Here is a 22,329-nt window from a genome sequence, read left to right on the forward strand (position 1 = left end):
TCAAAAAAGCTCTAGGAAGTAACAAGCTAGAAATGAAAACAAACTTCTGGTTCTCCACATGAAACACCTGGTTCCTCAAATAAAAAGAACACTAAAAAGTCCTCAGTTCTCTATGCTTATGCTTAGAGAAATTACAAGTAGGACAATCCAATGTATCATATTGGTAAGAAATACAACAATTTTCCAAAATCTGCCCAATAATGCCACTTAAAGGGAAACATTACCACTCAACATGCAGTTCTGAAGAGAACTCTGTAAATATAGATGAACAACAATACAACTTCTTGTTGATACAGGTGCCACTACCTTTACTATTAATTCTACTACCATGAAAAAATCAGATCGTTCAAAGTACTAAAACCATTGAAGTAGTGGGAATTTCTAACAATCTTAAATCCTTTTCCACATCCCAACCTGTAACTGTTATTTTTGTCAGAAGAACACTTCTTTCTTCTCTATGGCACTTTCCTATAAATGTCATCACTAGGAATCTGTTCTGCAAAAAAGATCCACCAAAAGAAATATGCCACAGACAGAATATTTTCAGGAGTTGCAGAAAATTCTACAGCACATTACCAAATTATGGCTATGGACATATGGTTATGACTCTGTTGACACCATTGCCTAAAAACCTCTTAATGCTGAAGTTAAGGAAGATCTAAGCCAACTGTAACAGACTTTTGATACAACAAGGATTAATTATCCCTCACATTAGCCCAAGCAAAATGTCTGTTTAAAAAAAAAAACAAAACCAAAACGGTGTTGGTAGAGGATACCAATTCGTCTAACATCTGTAAGCTATTTACCAAAGAGTTATACCTCATTTTCTAGTATTGCCTAACCCAAATGTATTCTCTTTGGCCCTATCTTTACTTTCTTTCATGTTTTAGCTGATGAAGACAGCCAATATTCACTGCCTTCAGCAAGGAACAAGCAACAATTTACCTGGAAATTTATGCTTCAGATACTTACTGAAGCCCCATCCTACTTTTCTCAAATCTTAAACCAAGATCATAAGCTCACAGGCTGTATAAAAGTAGCCAGTGGCTGGATCTGGACAGCAAGCCACCGTTTGCCAAAACTTGATCGAGGCCATGATATATTGATTGAGGAAGGACATAATCTAATGAGAGATTACAAATTATCCAAAATTATCCACGACCAAACACTAAGGACAATGAAATAATTTCTGGAATTAGTTGGATGTTGTAGAGTATACACAGCAAGCTCTTTTGAAATAGGCCTCTGTATGATTTAACTTAATCAAACATCTTGGGAACCATTCTCACAAAACACAAAAACCAAAAACACCTTCAGTAATCTCAAAATATTTCTTCAACAATCATCTTTGCTGATCTTCCAAATCATAATAAACCTTTCTTTGACTGAAAGTACACGAAAGGGGAGGCCATGGTCTAAAAGCATTAACTCAACAACCTGGCACACATCAAAGACTCATTGCCTATTAATGCCTATTCCTTGATCCAGTAGCAAGGCTCTTTATCTTTGCCTCAGAAGAAAATGCAAACTGAGGCAGCCACTCTAGAGAACAGTTTGGAGGTTCCTCAAAAAGTTGAAAATAGAACTACCCTACAATCCAGCAATTGCACTACTAGGTATTTACCCAAAGGATCCAAAATACAAATTCAAAGAGTTACATGCACCTAGATGTTTAAAGCAGCATTATCAACAAGAGCCAAACTATGGAGAGAGCCCAATTGTCCATCAATTGATGAATGGATAAAAGAGGGCTCTCTCTCTCTCTCTCTCTCTCTCACACACACACACACACAATGGAATATTACTCAGCCATCAAAAGAATGAAATCTTGCCATTTGCAACAATATGGATGGAGCTAGAGTGTATTATGTTAAGCGAAGTAAGTCAGATAAATACCATATGATCTCACTGATATGTGGAATTTAAGAAAGAAAACAGATGAACATATGGGAAGGGGAAAAGTAAAAAAGGAGAGAGGGAAACAAGCCATAAGAGACTTTTAACAATAGAGAACAAACTGAGGGTTGAAGAAGGGAGGTGGGTGGAGGATGGGCTAGATGGATGATGGGTATTAAGGAGGGCACTTATTATGATGAGCACTGGGTGTTGTATGTAAATGATGAATTATTGAATTCTACTCCAGAAACCAATATTGCACCGTATGTTAACTAACAAAATTTTTTGAAAAGAGGCAAAACATACCTAACCATTATGGAAAACCATCAATTTTAAAAGGTAGAAACACAAGGAGAAAGAAATAACAGAGATACAAAATAACCAGAAAACAAAAGATAAAATGGTGGTGGTAAGTCTTACATATTAGTAATCACCCTAAATGTAAATGGATTGAACTCACCCATCAACAGAGAGAGGCAGGATGGATGAAAAACAACACCCAAATATATGCTGCCTTTAGGAGACTCATTTCAGCTATAAAGACACAAATAGGCTTAAAGTGATGGGGTAGAAGATGATACTCCAAGCAAATAACCAAAAGAAAGCATGTGTAGCTATACTTATATCAGACAAAATAGACTTCAAGCCATAAATGTTAACGAGAGACAGAGGAGGTCATTAATATATCAAGAACACAAAACAGGGGCGCCTGGATGGCTCAGTTGGTTAAGCATCTGCCTTTGGCTCAGGTCACGATCCCAGGGTCCTGGGATCGAGCCCTGCATCAGGCTCTGATCTCTTGTTCTCTCTCTCCCTGTCAAATAAATAAATCTTTAAAAAAAAACAAACACAAAATAATCATAAATATGTATGTTCCCAACACTTTAGCACTATTTTTTAAATTCTCGTATACTTAACATAGAGTGTTATATTAGTGTCAGTTGTACAATATAGTGATTCAACAATTCTATACTCAGTGCTCATCATGGTAAGTATACTCTTAATCCCTATCACCTATTTCACCCATTCCCCCAACCAACCTCCCCTCTGGTAACCATCTGTTTGATCTCTATAGTTAAGAGGCTCTTTTTTTGGTCTCTTTTTCTCTTTGGTTGATGGTATTTGTCTTTCTCTGACTGGTTGATTTCACTTAGCATTAAACCCTCTAGATCCATCATTGGCAAAATTTCATTCTTTTTTATAGCTGAGTAACATTCCACTGTGTGTGTGTATGTGTGTGTGTGTGTGTGTGTGTGTGTGTGTGTGTGTACACACACACCATGGCTTCTTTATCCAATTATCCATCAATGGACTTAGGTTGCTTCCATAATTTGGCTGTTGTAAATAATGCTGAAATAAATATAAGAGTGCATATATCTTTTCACATTAGTGTTTCTGTATTCTTTGGGTAAATGCCTAGTAGTGGAATTACTGAATCATATGGCAATTCTATTGTTAAGTTTTTGAGGAACTTCCATGCTGTTTTCCACAATGGCTGTATCAGTTTGCATTCCCACCAACTGTGCATGGGGGGAGTTCCTTTTTCTCTACAACCTCACCAACACTTGTATCTTGTTTTTGATTTTAGACATTCTGATAGGTGTGAGGTGATACCTCATGTGGTTTTGATTTGCATTTTCCTGATGATTAGTGATGTTGAGCATTTTTTCCTGAGTCTCTTGGCCATCTGGAGCTCTTCTTTGGAGAAATGTCTTCTGCCCATTTTTTAATTGGATTATTTTTTTTTTTTGGTGTTGAGTTGTATAAGTTCTTTATATATTTTGCATAGTAACCTTTTATCAGATATGTCACTTGTAAATAACCTCTCCCATTCAGTAGGCTGTCTTTTAGTTTTGTTGACTGTTTCCTTTGCTGTGCAGAAGCTTTTTATTTTGATGTAGCCCCAATAGTTTATTTTTGCTTTTATTTTCCTTGCCTCAGGAGACCATCTAGAAAAATGTTGCTACGACCAATGTCTCTCTTCTAGGATTTTTATGTTTCAAGTCTCACATTTAGGTCCTTAATCCATTTTGAGTTCATTTTTATCTATGATGTAAGAATATGATCCAGTTTCATTCTTTTGCATGTAGCTGTCCGGTTTTCCCAACACCATTTGTTGAAGAGACTGTCTTTTTTCCCATTGCATATTTTTCCTCCTTTCTCGAAGATTAATTGACCATATAATTGTGGGTTTATTTCTGGGCTTGCTATTCTATTCCATTGATCTATGTGTCTATTTCTGTGCCAGTACCACACTGTTTTGATTCCTATAGCTTTGTAGTATATCTTGAAATCTGGGACTTTGATACATTGTTTTGTTTTTCTTTTTCAAGATTGCTTTGCTTATTTGGGTTTTTTTGTGGTTGCATATAAGTTTTAGGATTGTCTGTTCTAGTTTTGTGAAAAATGCTATTGGTATTTTGATAGGGGTGCTTTAAATGTATAGATTGCTTTGGGTAAGATAGACATTTTAACAATGTATGTTCTTCTAGTCCATGAGCATGGAATTATTTCCATTTGTGTCATCTTCCATTTCTTTCAACAATGTTTTATAGTTTTCAGAGTATGAGTATTTCATCTCCTTGGTTAAGTTTATTCCTAGGTATTTTATTCTTTTTGATGCAATTATAAACAGGACGGTTTTCTTAATTTTTCTTTTTGCTACTTCATTATTAGTGTATAGAGAAACAATGGATTTCTGTATATTGATTTTGTATTCTGCAACCTTACTGAATTCATTCAGTAGCTCTAGTAGTTTTTTGGTGGAGTCTTTAGCATTTTCTATATTCAGTATCATGTCATCTGCAAATTGTGACAGTTCTACTTCTTCCTTTCCTATTCTGATGTCTTTCTTTCAGATGTCTTCCTTCCTTCCTTTCCTTCTTCCTTCCTTCCTTCCTCTTTCCTCCCTCCCTCCTTTTCTTTTCTCTTTGTCCTTCCTTCCTCCCTCCCTCCCACCCTCCCTCCCTTTCTTCCTTCCTTCCTTGTCACTGAGGCTAGGACTTCTAGTACTATGTTGAATATAAATGATGAGAATGGACATCCTTGTCTTGCTTCTGATCTTAGAGGAAAAACTCTCAGTTTTTCACTATTAAGTATGACGTTTGCTGTGGGTTTTCACAGATGATCTTTATTATGTTGAGGTATGTTCTCTCTAAACCTATTTTTGTTGAGGGCTTTTATCATGAATGGATGTTTTACTTTGTCAAATCCTTTCTCTGCACCTATTGAAATAATCATAGGGTTTTTATTCATTGTTTTACTGATGTGATGTATCATGTTGATTGACTTGCAAATACTGAACCACCCTTGCATACCAGGATCAAATTAGACTTGATCGTGGTGAATTATTTTTTTAATGTATCATTGGATTCAGTTTGCTAACATTTAGTTGAGGAGTTTTGCATTTGTGTTCATCAGAGATATTGGCCTGTAGTTCTTTTTGTTTGTTTGTTTGTTTCTTTCTTTTTTTGCAGTGTCCTCATCTGGTTTTGGTATGAGGGTAATGCTGGCATCACAATGAATTTGGAAGCTTTCCTTCCTCTTCTATTTTTTGGAATATTTTGAGAAGAATAGGTATTAAGTCTTCTTTAAATGTTGGTAGAATTCACCTGTGAAGCCATCTGGTCTTGGACTTTTGTTGTGGGAAATTTTTTGATTACTGATTCAATTTCATTCCTGGGAATTGGTCTGTTCAAATTTTCCACTTCTTCCTGCTTCAGTTTAGTAGGTGAGATGTTTCTAGGAATTTATCCATTTCTTCTAGGTTGTCCAACTTGTTAGCAACTGGTTATCTGTTGTTGGACACTGTACCAGCATCACAGGTAGTAAGAAAGATCATTGCCTAGCAGGGAAAAAGAGGAATTTGCCCATGTTTGTAGGTATACAGGTGAAACCTGGTAAAGATTAATTTCTTATTTTGCAAATAATAGTGATAAAAAGAGCTCTGGAGTGATAGGGACTATTAAAAATGAATTTTTTTTATTCTATACATAATCTCCAGACAGAATCTAATTTGACAGACTAAGAAGTTGTTTAACACAACCTGGCTCTAGATTTGCTGATTATACAACAAGGAACCTAAGGAAATTAATAAAGCCAAAATAACATGACATTGCACTGAGATGAACCTCTAAATACTCTATAGAAGTTAATTATGACTATGAAATGAGACTGTTAAACTATTCAAACTTACAACTAAGGCAAAAAGTTGATTGTTGGACCACATAGTATCATGGTAGCACATTCTTTTTTTTTTTTAAGATTTTATTTATTTATTTAACAGAGAGAGACACAGCAATAGAGGGAACACAAGCAGGGGGAGTAGGAGAGGGAGAAGCAGGCTTCCCGCGGAGGAGGGAGCCCAATGCAGGGCTCAATCCCAGGATCCTGGGATCATGACCTGAGCCGAAGGCAGACACCCAACAACTGAGCCACCCAAGCGCCCCATGGTAGCACATTCTTTAAGAAAACCGTGTAAGGGTCATCTGACTCTTAGGGGAAGGTAACTTTGTTTGAATTACTATTTACTATTGATTAGGGCAAAACTACATAAAGTTAGATGTTAAGTTGTAGAAAACTGATAAAAATGGAAATGATTTCTGTCCAGTACAGATGCAAATGATATTTTCTGATAGAGAAGATAACTCCAAAGGTATAGCTTTATTGTCATATAGTATCATATAGTCATGTAGTACATATTATATATATATGTAATAGTATCTTAACAAAGTTTGTATCTAATCTAGCAATCTAATTTCAGCATTTCTTTGTTGCACTTACTATACACATGTTGGTTTCTCACTTTTCTTTTGAGTAGGTTTTGTCATCCTGATTTGTTCTTTCATTAATGTGCTAAATAAAACTTTTACTCATGCTCACTATCTAGTTGCAGGAGAATTATATATTTCTAAAAAATTTTCTTTATTTGAGAGAGAGAGAGCACAAATGGGAGGGAGGAGCAAAGGGAGAGGGAAAAGCAGATTCTTCACTTAGCAGGGAACCTGATGTGGGGCTCGATCCCAGGACCCTGGGATCATGAGCTGAGCCAAAGGCGGACGTTTAACCAACTGACCCACCCAGGCGCCCCTGCATGAGAATTATATTTTTATCGTTTTGAGAATTATACTTTCACAAAAAGATATAAGAAAGTTCTACAAAAATGTTGATTTTGCTGGAGAAACAGGAACTCAGCTGAACTTCCAGGAACAACTACCAGAACTGCTCTATTTTTATTTCATTATCAATCAGATTAACAATTTAATTTTCACCAATAATCTAAGGAATAAATATACTAACAAATAATGATCAACTCACCACCATCATCAATTCATAATTTTACACATCCAATGAAGAATGACCAGAATAATCCTCACAAACAAAAACAATTCCTTTGCTATGAAAGAGTATCCAAACATCCAAATCTTTAAACTCACACGCCAACACCACTTCAGCCATCCCTGACTGCACAGCATGCAAGCAAAGAAAACTCCACAATTAAACCTAAAAATAAAGTCCCCTAGGTAACCATATTTGGAACGCCAGGTTTCAGGATACTCTTTGGTAGCCACAGTAATAGTATTAACTAAATACTGCAAGCATGCCACCTAAATATGCTAAAATAAAACTATTAATCCTTAAAAAATCCACCAAAATTTATTACAATAACATATCTAACCCTATCACTTACAATAAGATTTTATGAGTCATACATTATACATCAGACACAATATCGGCCTCTTCATCTGGAAGGCACATTTGCCAAAACATTAACTATGGCTGACTAACCCAATATATACATTCTAATGGAGCATCTCTAGTATGTATGTGTCTATTTATTCATGTGTGATGAGACATAGAGAGAGCCTACGTACACACAGAAACCTGGAATACCAGGTTTTCACAGATGGAAACAGTATTTATAGGCTATATACTCCTATAAGAACAAGTTTTCTAAGATACTGTAATTACAAATCTACTTTCAGCTATCTCTTATATTAACACTAGTTAATAGAATGAAATTGAAGCAGAGAAGTGCATTTTATTTTATTTTTTTAAAAGGTTTTATTTATTTATTTGGCAGAGAGAGACACAGCGAGAGAGGGAACACAAGCAGGGGGAGAGGGTGAGGGAGAAGCAGGCCTCCCGCTGAGCAGGGAGCCCGACACAGGGCCCGATCTCAGGACCCTGGGACCACGACCCGAGCCAAAGGCAGATGCTTAACAACTGAGCCACCCAGGCGCCCCAAGAGGTGCATTTTAACATAATGCTTTACTTAACACTATTTTTTACACAAAAAAGGATCAAGTAAGTTCTCAGGGTTAATATCAAAATATAAATAAAATTCCATTCTGGCCCAAGTATACAATTAAAAATACCTTAAGACTTATTTTCCTAATTATAATTACCTGATAAGAGAGCTGATACCCATACCACACTGTCTCTGATGTTACTGGTGCTAGCAATATGAATGCTTGCTGTGCTCAGATGTTTATTTTCAAAATTGAAGTCTCAAATGAGTGTATCTGATTGGTATAAACTAGGTCACGTGGATTCCCCCTAGACATATGATAAATTGGAATCTAAGTTGTTTTATTTTCTTTAATCTATCTTGGGAAGGCAGATTTAATTTTTATCGAATGCAAATGTGACCTTTGATTTTAGCCACTTTAAAATACTCAGGATAATTCTAAACTCTCTAACTTGTTATTTAAGCATTGCTATAATCTCCTCTCAACATGTTTTCCCAGGTTCTTCTCCAAATCTCTCTCCCATTTCCTCCCTACCCACCTTTCTCTCCTTCCCTCCCTCCATTCTTCTCTTCCTCTTTCACACATGCATGCATGCACACCATATCCACTCTTGCTCCAGTGTACTGTAATCTTTGAAATATACCACCATCATTGCCCATGCTTCCCATTAGTAATGATCTTCCCTCAGCTCAAATGATACCTTTGCATGAACTATTCAACTCTCTCAAGTAGAACCATTCACTCTTGCCTCTAAATTACACTGTACACAGCAATGCTTTATATTTTACCACACCTTCATTGTCTTCTTCTTCCAGAATCCCCCTTCTCCATCCCTGAGACTGAGTTAGAAGTTGCTCTTGTGTGCTCCTAAGCAACCTAAAATTAACTCTAGTTTAGCACTTATCACAGTGTATTGTAATTGTCTCTTCTAGCCTGTGAACTCCATTAGGGCTGAGTGTGTTTTATTCACCATTCCATGTGCCTAGTACCCAAAAGGTACTCAATAAATATTTATTGAATGATAAGAAGAGGAGGCTAGAATAAATGTTTCCCAGTCTGCCTCATGTATGACTGTGAGCTACTCAAAATGCCTAGGAAAATGCTGTGTACATGGTAGATACAATAAAAGTTAATGAAACGCTTTGATAAAAAGGAATTAAATGACAAAAGTAAGTTTACAAGTTCATCTTCAGAATTTCCAGGGAATGTAGAAAGCAGCAATTAGACTGACTGCATTCCTGGAAAAGCCCTCCTGTCAGTGCTACAGTTCTGCTACCAAACTGGGATGAAATTCTGTGTATGCTTGCCTTTATTTCTAGGAGCAGCACATGACTTCATATAGAAGAGACATTTAATGCAGGTTTATTGAGTTGGGGAATGTGTCTTACCCGTGATTGTACAAACCATTTGCCTGCATTCAGAGTCGACAGGAAACTCCACTGGAAGAAGCTAGCATGTATGAAGGAGGCATTTGGCAGGACCTCCCTAATATTGGTTGTTCTTCTCAGGTCATTGTCATGCATGAGAAAAGGTACCTGATCATAACTGCAGGCAGAAGAGGAAAAGAAGAGGGAGAAAGGCTGAACTCAGCCACCTTGGCAGATAAGGTTCTCAGAAAGCCCATCAATGTCACAAGTCTTACTAGGGTTCCTTACTCCCTCCCAAATCTCAGAAACATACTAAGTACTAGTCACTTACACTTTGATTTCAATATTTTTATGGTCTAGAAGTCAGTATTTAGTGACATATAATAATCATATTAGTGATGGTGAAAAAGTAGCTTCCCTCTCTAGGGGCTTTCTGGCAGCAAGAAAACTGTATGTACAGTAATAACCTGAGAGTAAGGTGAGTGGGGTAGGGATGGGGCAAAGATCTGAGGTCCCAAAACCACACTAATCTCCCTGTTCTGACCCATTTCCCAGGTAGGTACCTGCCCTGAGTATTTCTGGCCCTAGACTCTTCATATCAGATGGTATCATTAGAAAAGTTCCTTGTTCTCTTATCTGTTATTTGCCTTGAAATATCTCCGGTTTTATGAAAATCCCTCTTCCTTTCTCATTAAAATACCTGTGAAGAGAACTCTGTAATGGCCATGAGGGTGTAACAGAGCTAAGACTTAGCTTCCTGCCCATAAACAACTAGAAAACTGGACAAAATGAGGAAGATAATTCTTTTCAGCCCAGTGGGGAACTGGGAGCACAATATGATTATCTCTGAGAAAAGGTAAACAGATGAAATTAGCTCTTCCATTACCCAGGCTTCCTTCTTGCAGGTGTATACTAGACTGTGGCACAGAGAGGGGGAACCTAAAATGGACCCAGCTAGCATGCTGATTTGAGTAGAAAGAGAACAGATTAAAGAGAGGTCAAGATAGCTAGAATTTGTGGGCTAGAGTCTCACAAAGAATGGAGCTCTGAAGGGGGAAAAAAAAAAGAGGAGTTCCAGAGAAATATGCAGAGGTCCTTTGAGTGTATGGCTAAATATCAATTAGTATATGTGCAGAGTAAAACTATAAGGCTTGCAAAGAACAACTTGTAAGAAAAGAAAAATTACCAGAAAGTTCTAAGACAATGTGCAGAGTTCACACAGGGGTATGAATCTTTCAAGTTCCATCTAGCAAGAGCAGAGAGACTTCAGTAATTACAAAGGCATTCTTTAGAGACTCCAGAGGGTCATGCCCTAGAATGGGGATAATTTAGAAATAGAATGACTTTAGAGCCTCTATTAAAGAACTTAAAAACATCCTTCAAAGGATCAAATTAACTTTAAGTAATTCAACTGCTTGCTAGAAAAGTCCAAAATTCTTTTTTTTTTTAAGATTTTATTTATTTATTTGACAGAGAGAGACAGCGAGAGCAGGAACACAAGCAGGGGGAGTGGGAGAGGGAGAAGCAGGCTTCCTGCGGAGCAGGGAGCCCGATGTGGGACTCGATCCCAGGACCCTGAGATCATGATCTGAGCCGAAGGCAGACGCTTAATGACTGAGCCACCCAGGCGCCCAAAAGTCCAAAATTCTTTAAAGGAATACAGTAAAATGTATCACCTAGCCTAAAATCACAATGTCCAGCATGTAACCCAAATTTACCAGACATGTGAAGAAGCAGGAAACTGTAACCAGAACCAGAAGAAATTACTCAATAAAGACAAACTCAGAAATGAAAGAGATGATAGAATGAATCAACAAGGGTATTAAATCATACAAAACAAAAATACAGGTGTGTATTTAAATAATGTCAAGAAAACATGAACATAATAAAAACATAACTGTAAGACACAAAAAACAATGGAAATTCTAGAGCTGAAAAAATATATTAAATGAAATTTTCACTGGATGAACTTAATATCAGATTAGATATTACAGATCACGTACAGATAAGAGAATTTGAAGATATAGGAATAGAATCTATCCAAATGACCTGTAACACACTATTAGACAATATTATATATATATATATATATATATATATATGATTGGAGTCCTAAAAAGACAGGGGAAACAAAAAAAAATCTGAGGAAATGAAAGTAAAATATCTTAAAAATTTGATGATAATTACACATCAACAAATCCAAGAATCTTAATGAATACCAAGAAGGATAAATATAAAAGTACATATACACACACCACATTAAGGATTATTACATTCAAACTGGTAAAAAACACCCAAAAACTGATGAAGGAAAGGAAACTGTAAAGGTAGGCAGAGGGGAAAACAAAGGACATATTTAGAGAGAAATAAAGGTAAGCAAATAGCAGACTTCTCATCAAAAAATATGATAAAAGATAAAAAGAAAAAAGAGAAAAAATCAGTGAAACAACATATTTAAATGGTGAAGGAAAATAACTATCAACTTAAAATCTTTGAAAAAAGGAAAGAAAAGAGGATTCTGGAAAAATGGCAAAGTAGGAAGCACCAGGAATCTGTCTTTCAACTTAGACAACAACTGCACTGGCAGACTGTGTCTAATGTAATTATTTTGGAACTCTGGAGTATATTAAAAAGCTAGCAACTTCTAGGGGAAGACTTACATAAGTTGGGGTTAATTTTGCTCAATTTCAGCTCTTAGCACATTAGCAGCTATCAACCCCCCACCCCAGCCACATGGCAAACAACTGTGTATAGTTCCAAGAGTAGCTTACACAGCAGCTGGTGAGAGCCAGGGTAGCACAAAAAACCCTGTACTCCAAATATAGGGAACGTGTGTTCTGGTCACTGTTTGCTGCTTTTTGCCACAGAAGGACAGACAGAAAGGCAAGCAACCGTTGTCGCACCTATTCCCACTGTTGCAAAGTCCTTCCTTTCAGGCTAAAGTGACTGCCAGGAAATTTAAAGGACTAGCACGCTTTTTACCCCTCTTCATTCTTCTCCTTTTCCCAGACATTACAGGCTAGCACATTAGAAACAGCTGCGTATATGGGGAAAATTAGAAAGTGACTGTGCATTCCCAAGGAAAGGATCAGAAAAACCTAAGACCTTGATTTTATGCCTCAGATTGACCCACAGCACAGACACCCTAAGTGATGTAAAAATAATTATAACAAAAAACACAGAAGCCCTGAGGAAGTGGGAGAAACTGATTTCTAGTGCTACCACATTATTAGATTCAAATTTCCAGTTTTCAATTAAAAAAATCACAAAGAAACATCTCAATACGTTTACAGATGTGAAAGATACAAGAGCATTTAAGGTCTCTATAGTTACACATTTAATGTATTAAATTTATAAGAATTCCTTAAGTATTCTGAAAATATTTCAGACAACTGCAGTACCAAAACAATATATTAAATGCATAAATGCAATTTAAAACATCTAAATTAAATGGGATTAAGTATTATTCAAAGGCCCTCAAAAATGATGGTTAAAACGGGCACGTGTTGTGATGAGCACTAGGTGTCATATACAACTAATGAATCATTCAAAACTACATCAAAAACTAATGATGTACTGTATGGTGGCTAACTTAGCATTAAAAAAAGGAGGAAATTAGGACAACAGACACACACAGAGGGAGAAGACATCCATCTGTAAACCAAGAAGAGAGGCTTCAAAAGAAACCAACCCTACCATCACCTTGATCTCAGACTTCTAGACTCTAGAATCATGAGAAAATGAATTTCTGTTGTTTAAGCAAAAAAAAAAATGATGGTTAAAACATTAGACTTATCGGGGCACCTGGGTGGCTGAGTCGGTTAAGCGTCTGACTCTTGATTTCAGCTCAGGTCATGATGTGTCATAAGATTGAGCCTCACATTGGGCTCCATGCTGGGTGAGGAGCCTGATTAAAATTCTCTCTCTCCCCCTGCCCCTCCCCCCACCTCTCTAATAAAAAAAAATTTAAAAAAACCAGACTTATAGTTGTAGGATATAAAATCAATGTACAGAAATCCATTGTGTCTCTATATACTAATAATGAAGTAGCAAAGAGAAGTTAAGAAAACAATCCCATTTACAATTGCACCAAAAAAAAAAAAATACCTAGGAATAAACTTAACCAAGGAGGTGAAAGACCCATACTTTGATAAAACACTGATGAAAGAAATGGAAGATGACACAAATGGAAAGAGTTCCATGCTCCTGGATTGGAAGAACAAATATCGTTAAAATGCCTATCCTACCCAAAGCAATCTACACATTTAATGTACCCCTATCAAAATACCAATAGCATTTTTCACAGAACTAGAACAAACAATCCTAAAATTTATATGCAACCACAAAAGACCCTTGCTTGTTCTTGCACACATGCTCTATCAAATAAATCTTTAAAAAATTATATAAATTTATTATATAAATATAAATAACATATACACCATACATAAAATAATGAGACATATCTAGAAAAACGTCGTTAATGGCTGATGTCAGAGAAATTCCTCCCTGTGCTGTCTTCTAGGATTTTTATGGTTTCAGGTTTCACATTTAGGTCTTTAATCCATTTTAAATGTATTTTTTTTTAACTCTTAAAGATTTTATTTATTTGACAGAGACAGCGAGAGAGGGAACACAAGCAGGGGGAGTGTGAGCGGGAGAAGCAGGCTTCCCACTGAGCAGAGAGCCCCATGCGGGGCTGGATCGCAGGACCCTGGGATCAGACCTGAGCCAAAGGCAGACGCTTAACGGCTGAGCCACCCAGGTGCCCCTTTAAATGCATTTTTATGTATGGTGTAAGAAAGTGGTCCAGTTTCATTCTTTTGTTTGTAGCTGACCAGTTTTCCCCACAACACTATTTGTTGAAGAGACTGTCTTTTTCCCAGCAGATATTCTTTCCTGTTTTACTGAAGATTAATTTGATGTAAGGAAATGTTAGGGTTCGAAGCCAATGACCAAGAAAGAGTTCTTGAGATGTCTTTGGTGCAAAAAGGTGATTTTATTAAAGCACGTGGACAGGACCCATGGGCAGAAAGAGCTGCACTGGGGTCATGAGGAGTGGCCCGTTATATACTTTCAAGTTGGAAGGGGTAACAGGTGATGGGGATTAAGAGTACACCTCTCATGGTGAACACTGAGTAATGTACAGAATTCCTGAATCATGACGTTGTACACCTGAAACTAATTTAACACTGTACGTCAACTATACTGGAATTAAAATTTTAAAGCCTAATAAAAAAAGTTAGACTTATAAATGGAATAAGTTTTTGTTTTGTTTTGGTGCAAAATGGTAGTTTTATTAAAGCATCAGGACACGACCTGTGGGCAGAAAGACCTGCTGCACCGGGGCTGTGTGGAGTGGCTGATTACATACTTGGGAGTTGGGGGAGGTAAGGAAAAGGGAGGTTTCAAAAGGATTTTCATATGTTAGAGAAGACTTACAGGATACCCAGGCCTTGTTGTTCTCAAGTTAAGGTTATTTTTCCCTCTAGCAAGGCATTAATATTAAGATAGTTGGGAGCTTCCTGGAAGAATGTCACACATATCCCACCCAGGAGTGGGAATAAGGTTTATAAGTTAAACTTAAAAGCTTCAGAACAAGGGTTCTGAATTTAATAAACTGAATAATTATTTTGATTTCAATCAAAGTAAAATGTTTCTAGCACACAAACATCACCCTAAGGCACAAAATAAATTTATATTTAAAAAAATAAAAGGAAAATGAGAATGTTTTCATGGAAATAGAAGATAGGATTGTTTTTCCAACAGATCTGCACTCTAAGAAAAATTAAAAGATACTCTTAGGCAAAAACTAAATACTAACTGGAAACTTGAATCTACACAAAAGAATGAAGAGTACCAGAAACGATAAATACATGAGTGAATACTTAAAACTTTTTTCTAATTTTTAATCTTTAAAAAAGATTACTGACCATTTAAAACAAAAATTAATAACATATTGTGCGATTGATGACAGTAACAGGTCAAACGATGGGAGAAGTGGGATGGAAGTATACTGTTAAAAGATTTGTATTTTACACACAAAAAATGTATAATATTTAAGGAAGAGGTGATAGGTTAAACATCATATTGTAATTCTAGTGCAACCACTAAAAAAAAAAAAAAAGTATAGCTAATAAGCCCAGAGGGGAGATAAAGTCATAAAAAGTACTCCATTAATCTAAAGTGAGACAAAAAATGAGAAAAAAAAATAGCAAAATAGTAGTGCACCAGGTGTAAAAATGGAAGGAAGGTGCCAAATATTCAGTAATCAAGATAAATACTGTTTTAAATTTAATTTATTTATAACAGCTAAAATCTGGAAACAACCCACACATCCATTGACAGATGAATGGAATGAATGGATGAACAAATTATGCTATGTTTGTACAACTGAATACCTATCAGCAATAAAAAAGTACAACTACTGATATACATAAGAGCATGGATGAATTGCAAAATTACAATGAGTGAAATAAACCAGACAAAAATAAAGAGCACATACCATATGCTTCTATTTATATAGAATTCTAGAAAATGCAAACTGAGCTGTAGTGACAAAGCAGATCAGCAGTACTATGGGGATAAAAGAGATGGCAGAGAAAGGGGTAGGGATTACCAAGGAACACAAGGAAGATTTGGGGCATGAGAGGTGTCTTCATAATCTTGATTGTTGTGACGGTTCCATGAGTTTCATGAGTATTACTTTTCAAATTATCAAAACATACCAGATTGTGCACTTAAAGAATAGGCAATTTACTGTATTGTCAACAATAAAACTGTATGTTTTTTTGTTTTCCAAAAAAAAAAAAAGATAAATACTGTTTTAATGCAATATTTTTAAAAAATCTAAATTAATGATGGGGCACTTGCATGGCTCAGTTGGTTGAGCATCCAACTCCTGATTTCAGCTCAGGTCATGATCTCAGGCTCCTGGGATTGAGCCCCCTATCCACCTTGGCACTCAGTGGGGAGTGTGCTTGAGATTCTCTCTCTCTCCTTCTGCCCCACCCCTTGCTCATTCTTGCACACATGCTCTATCAAATAAATCTTTTAAAAATTATATAAATTAATGAAAAATCCATGACAAACAAAATAATTAAATTTCAAATACAGCCTAAAGAAAAGGCTTTACCTTTTGCCTCGGGCTCTGTTATGGTTTGGCATGGCACATCTGTACTAAAATATCTGACATTTTGTTCATCATGGATGTTAAAGGGTAGGCAATACTGAAAGAAATTACTGAACTCTCTCTCATACACACATACACACACAGGTGCACACACACACACACACACACACACACTTGCTAAATATAACATTTACACTTATTTCCCCTAAAAAATTAAGTAAGAATTGAGTTGGTGGGGAAGGAATGGGGCAGTGAATCCCACCGAAGCTTACTGCGATCTTTCAGCCTCTGTGCCTCAGCTTCCTTTGACTCCCAGTGAGTCAACATTTCTCCTTTTGGCTCACATGAGTTCAATGTTGTTTCAGAAAACATGACTCAGTGTTCTCTAAGAGGTGTTGCTCCAGGCTTAGTGAGGGTATCTAACTGGACCTTTATGCTATAAATAAACCTTCAGCAGCCAAGAGTCTTTGCAATAGATTCTTATCAGGGTCTCCCACAGGCTTTCTCTCTTAGATGCTAAATACCAGTTTATATTATTTGCTTTTGACATACAGACATGCCTCCTTTTCAACTGTGTCTTAAAAATATCACATTCAAATGAAAGTTTCATATAAACAAATTTGACATATCATTAGAACAACATGTTTGCAATTTTACAAAATGGGGTGAACACTCAAAACAAGTTCACTTTGGGGGTAGGGATGAGACTTCCTTTTTAAATATTTTATCAAAAATTCCACAATTTTGAGAGTAAGAAGAGATGGCAGGAATGGGCAAAGAAAACCATTTAGGAAACAATCCAGAAAGGAAGAAAATCAGCACAGTATGATACTCTGGAAGCCATATAAAACTGTTTTTTAAATGAGGGAGTAATTCAAATGCTAAGAGGTTGACTCCTCTCATTTTACTGAGATATAACTGACATGTCATTGTATTTGTTTAAGATGTATAACATAATGATTTGATATATATAAACAAGTTGACTTTTTAAATCACTTTCTTTTCTCTAAAGAAATTTTATTTCCATATGGTTCCTCTTTATTCCTTCTATTTCTTTGCTAATACCTTCTACTTTTTCGTTTGCTTAATGAGTGTCCACAATTTGGTGGGAGATACATTATGACAGCTGATTTAAAACTCTTAGATGATTCCAATATCTGTTTCTCTTGGTGGTGATATCTGTTAATTACCTTTTCTCATTCAAGCTGAGATTTTTGTAGGTTTTCAGATGATGAAAACTTTGGACTGTATCCTTGGCATTTTGATGAAATCCTCATTGCTATTTAAATTTATTTTAGCAGTCACTGTATTTAGGCACACATGTCCTGGCCCACGTTTGTAGACCATGGTTCCAAAGTCAGTTTAGTTTTCAAAGGCTTTGCAATGCTTTTCTGGCCTTTCCCACTATGTGCTACCCAGAAGTAAATCTAAAACCTGGATGGTATTCCGGACCAACGTTCAGTTATCAAATCTGCTGTGTTGTTTCTGTAAGGTTTCACGCATGGGTTACACAAAGGTCAGCCCAGGATTTTATATACACGTTTTAAAAATCCCTTTCTCCAGCATAGCAGTTCCTCAGATAATTAAACACAGAATTACCGTATGTTTCAGCAATTCCACTTCTGAGTATATGCCCAAAAGAATTTAAAGCAAGGTCTAGAAAACACATTTGTAGACTCCTGTTCATAGCAGCATTATTCAAAATAGAAAGACATGCAAGCAATCCAAATGTCCATCGACAAATGAATAGATGAGGAAAATGTATTATATACACACAATAGAATATTATTCAGCCTGAAAAGGGAAGGAAATCCTGTCACATACTTTAACATGGATGAAACTTGAGAACATTATGCTAAGTGAAATAAGACAGTCACAAAAAAGACAAATACTGTATGATCCACTCATATGTGGTATCTACGGTAGTCAAAGTCACAGAAACAGAAACTGGAATGGTGGTAACCAGGGGCTGAGGGAAGGGAGAAAAGAGGAAACGTGTTGCTGTTTTTAATTCCAGTAGGGTTAACATACAGTGTAATATTAGTTTCAGGTGTACAATATAGTGATTCAACACTTCCATATAACACCCAGTGCTCATCACAGCAAGTGCCCTCCTTAATCCCCATCATCTGTTTCAACCATCCATCCACCCGCCTCCTCACTGGTAACCTCAGTTGGTTCTCTATAGTTAAGAAGCTGTTTCTTGGTCTTTTTCCTCTTTGCTCATTTATTTTTTTCTCTAAATTCTACATATGAGTGCAATCATATGGTGTTTGTCTTTCTCTGACTTATTTCACATAGCATTATACTCTATAGCTCCATCCATACCATTGTAAATGGCAAGATTTCATTCTTTTTTAAGGCTGAATAGTATCCCATTGTATACTTAAACCACATCTTTATCCATTCATCTATCAATGGTGACTTGGGCTGCTTCCATAAGTTGGCTATTGTAAATAATGCTGCTATAAACACAGGGTTGCATACATCCCATTGAATTAGTATTTTTGGGGTAAATACTCATTAATGCAATTACTGGATCAGAGGATAGTTCTATTTTTAACTTTTTGAGGAACCTCCATACTGTTTGCTGCAATGGCTGCACCACTTTGCATTCCCACTAACAGTTTACAAGTGTTTCTTTTTCTTCACATCCTCTCCAACACCTGTTGTTTCTTGTGTTTTTTATTTTAGCCATTCTGACAGGTGTGAGGTGATAATCTCATTGTAGTTTTGATATGCATGTCCCTGATAATGAGCGATGTTGAGCATCTTTTCATGTGTCTCTTGGCCATCTGGATGTCTTCTTTGGAGAAATGTCTGTTCATGTCTTCTGCCCATTTTTCACTGGATTATTCATTTTTTAATGTTGAGTTGGTGGCATTTTATTGAGGATTTTTGCATCTATGTTCATCAGAGATATTGGCCTGTAGTTTTTTTTGTTGTGTCTTTATCTGGTTTTGTTATCAGGGTGATACTGTCCTCATAGAATGAATTTAGAATTTAGAATTTAGAATTTATTTTTTGGACTAGTTTGAGAAGAATAGGTATTAAGTCTTCTTAAAATGTTTGATAGAATTCACCTGTGAAACCATCTGGTCCTGGACTTTTGTTTTTTGGGAGTTTTTGATTACAGATTCAATCTCCTTAGTAATCAGTCTGTTTAAATTTTCTATTTCTTCCTGTTTCACTTTTGGTACAATGCATGTTTCTAGGAACTTATCAATTTGTTTTGGGTTGTCTTATTTGTTGGCATATAGTTTTTCATAACATTCACTTACAACTGTTTGTATTTCTGTGGTGTTGGTTATCATTTCCCCTCTTTCATTGGTGATTTTGTTTGAGTCTTTTCCCTTTTTTCTTTTTTTTTTTTTTATGAGTCTAGCTAGAGGTATATCAATTTTGTTGATCTTTTCAAAGAACCAGCTCCTGGTTTCATTTATCTGTTTGTTTGTTTTTTTTCAGTTTCTAACGTTTATTTCTGCTCCAATCTTTACTATTTCCTTCCCTCTGCTGGTTTGGGATTTTGTTTGTTGTTCTTCTAGCTCCTTTGGGTGTAAGGTTAGATTGTTCATTGGAAATTTTTCTTGCTTCTTGAGGTAGGCCTGTATTGCTATAAACTTCTCTATTATAACCACTTTTGCTGCATCCCAAAGATTTTGGACCACTATGTTTTTGTTTTCATTTGTTTCCATTTAGTTTTTTAACTTCTTCTTTGATTTCTTGGTTGACCCATTCATTGTTTACTAGCATGTTACTTAACCCCCATGTATTTGTGTTCTTTTCAACTTTTTTCTTGTGGTTGATTTCTAGTTTTACAGTATTGTGGTCAGAAAAGATGCATGGTATGACTTAGATCTCTTTGAAATCGTTGGGGCTTCTTTTTTGCTGTAATAAATGATCTATACTGGAAAATGTTCCATGTGCACTTGAAATGAATGTGTATTCTGCTGTTTTAGAATGGAATGTTCTGAATATATCTATGAAATCCGTGTAGTCCAGTGTGTCATTCAAAGCCATTGTTTCCTTTTTGATTTTTTGTCTGCATGATCTATCCACTGATGTAAGTGGGGTGTTAATGTCCCCTACTGTTATTGTATTACTATCAATTAGTTTGTGTTTGTTATTAACTGTTTTATGTATCTGGGTGATCCCATGTTTGGTACATAAATACTTATAATTGTTATATCATCTTGTTGGATTGTCACCTTTATTATTATATACTGTCCTTCTTTGTCTCTTGTTACACTCTTTGTTTTAAAGTTTATTTTGCCCAATGTAAGTAACAAGCCATAAGAGACTTTAACGATAGAGAACAAACTGAGGGTGGGGGATGGGCTAGATGGGTGATGGGTATTGAGGGCATTTGTTACGATGAGCACTGGGTGTTGTATGTAAGTGATGAATCACTGAATACTATTCCAGAAACCAATATTGCACTGTATGTTAACTACTTAAAATTTAAATTAAATTATGTTAAAAAAAACAAAACAAATGAACAAAGGAAAAAAAAGAGACAAACCAAGAATCAGACTCTTAACTATAGAGAACAAACAGAAGGTTACTAGAGGGGAGTGGGTAGGGAGGTGGGTGAAATGGGTGAAAGGGATTAAGAGTACACTTAACATGATGAGTACTAATGTACAGAACTTTTTTTTAATGTTTTTATTTATTTATTTGACAGAGAATGAGAGACAGAGAGAGCAAGAGCATGCACAAGCAGGGGGAGCTGCAGAAGGAGAGGGAGAGGCAGGCTCCCTGTCGAGCAGGGAGCCCAATGCAGGGCTTGATTCCAGGACCCTGAGATCATGCCCTGAGCCGAAGGCAGACACTTAACGACTGAGCCACCAAGGCACCCCTTGAACTTCTTTTTTTTTTTTTTTAAGATTTTATTTATTTATTTGTTAGAGAGAGAGAGCATAGGCGAGAGAGAGTGAGTGAGGGAGAGTGAGCAAGGGTACAAGCAGGGGGAGCTGCAGGCAGAAGGAGAAGCAGGCTCCCTGCTGAGCAAGGAGCCTGATGCTGGACTCGATCCCAGGGCACTGGGATCATGACCTGAGCCAAAGGCAGACACTTAACTGACTGAGCCACCCAGGCGTCCCCACCCCTTGAACTTCTGATCACTATATTGTACACCTCAAACTAATATAACACTGTATATTAACTACGCTAGAATTAAAATAAATTTAAATTTTTTTAAAACATTAAAAAAGTTTATTTTGTCCAATATAAGTATTGGTACTCTGGCTTTCTTTGGACATCCATCTGCATGATAAATATTTTTCCAGTCCCTCACTTTCAATTTGCAGGCTTCTTTAGGTCAGAAAGGGTCCTGTGTAGGCAGCATATAGATGGGTCTTTTTTTTTTTTATCCACTCGGTCACCTTATGGCTTTTGATTGGAACATTTAGTCCATTTACATTCAAAGTAATTAATTACTGACAGATATGTTTGACTTTTTGTTACTGGTTGTTTTGTAGTTTTTCTCTGTTCCTTTCTTCTCTTTCTCTCTTTTATGATTTGCTGGTTTTCTTAGTGATATACTTGGACTCCTACCTCTTTATTCTTTGCATACCTATTAGTGGTTTTTAATTTGTGGTTACCACTAGGTTTGTATATAACATCTTCTGCGTATAGCAATCTACACTAAGTTGACTATCACTTACGTTCAAACCCATTCTTTACT

The 22,329-nt window shown here is 36.3% G+C and overlaps 1 protein-coding gene across 9 annotated transcripts in view; it reads right to left on the reverse strand.

Annotated features, from left to right (window-relative positions):
* GDPD4 (glycerophosphodiester phosphodiesterase domain containing 4) overlaps positions 1 to 22,329 on the reverse strand; it is a 147,508-nt gene that overhangs the window by 72,176 nt on the left and 53,003 nt on the right. For 7 of the 9 annotated variants that reach the window (XR_012374516.1, XR_012374513.1, XR_012374514.1 and 4 more), the window contains exon 11: positions 9,536 to 9,692. The exons of 1 other annotated variant lie outside the window; for it this stretch is intronic. Coding sequence is in view for 4 of the 8 variants with exons in the window: in XM_073879769.1 (XP_073735870.1) it covers positions 9,536 to 9,692 (157 nt within the window). In the remaining 4 variants the exon portion in view is untranslated. The remainder of the gene's footprint in view (positions 1 to 9,535; positions 9,693 to 22,329) is intronic. One more of the 9 variants, XR_012374515.1, reaches the window with a different exon arrangement.

This window comes from Callorhinus ursinus, unplaced genomic scaffold (assembly GCF_003265705.2).
Source record: "Callorhinus ursinus isolate GAN/ISIS: 27379988/994484 unplaced genomic scaffold, GSC_fseal_2.0 scaffold35, whole genome shotgun sequence".
NCBI lineage: Eukaryota > Metazoa > Chordata > Mammalia > Carnivora > Otariidae > Callorhinus > Callorhinus ursinus.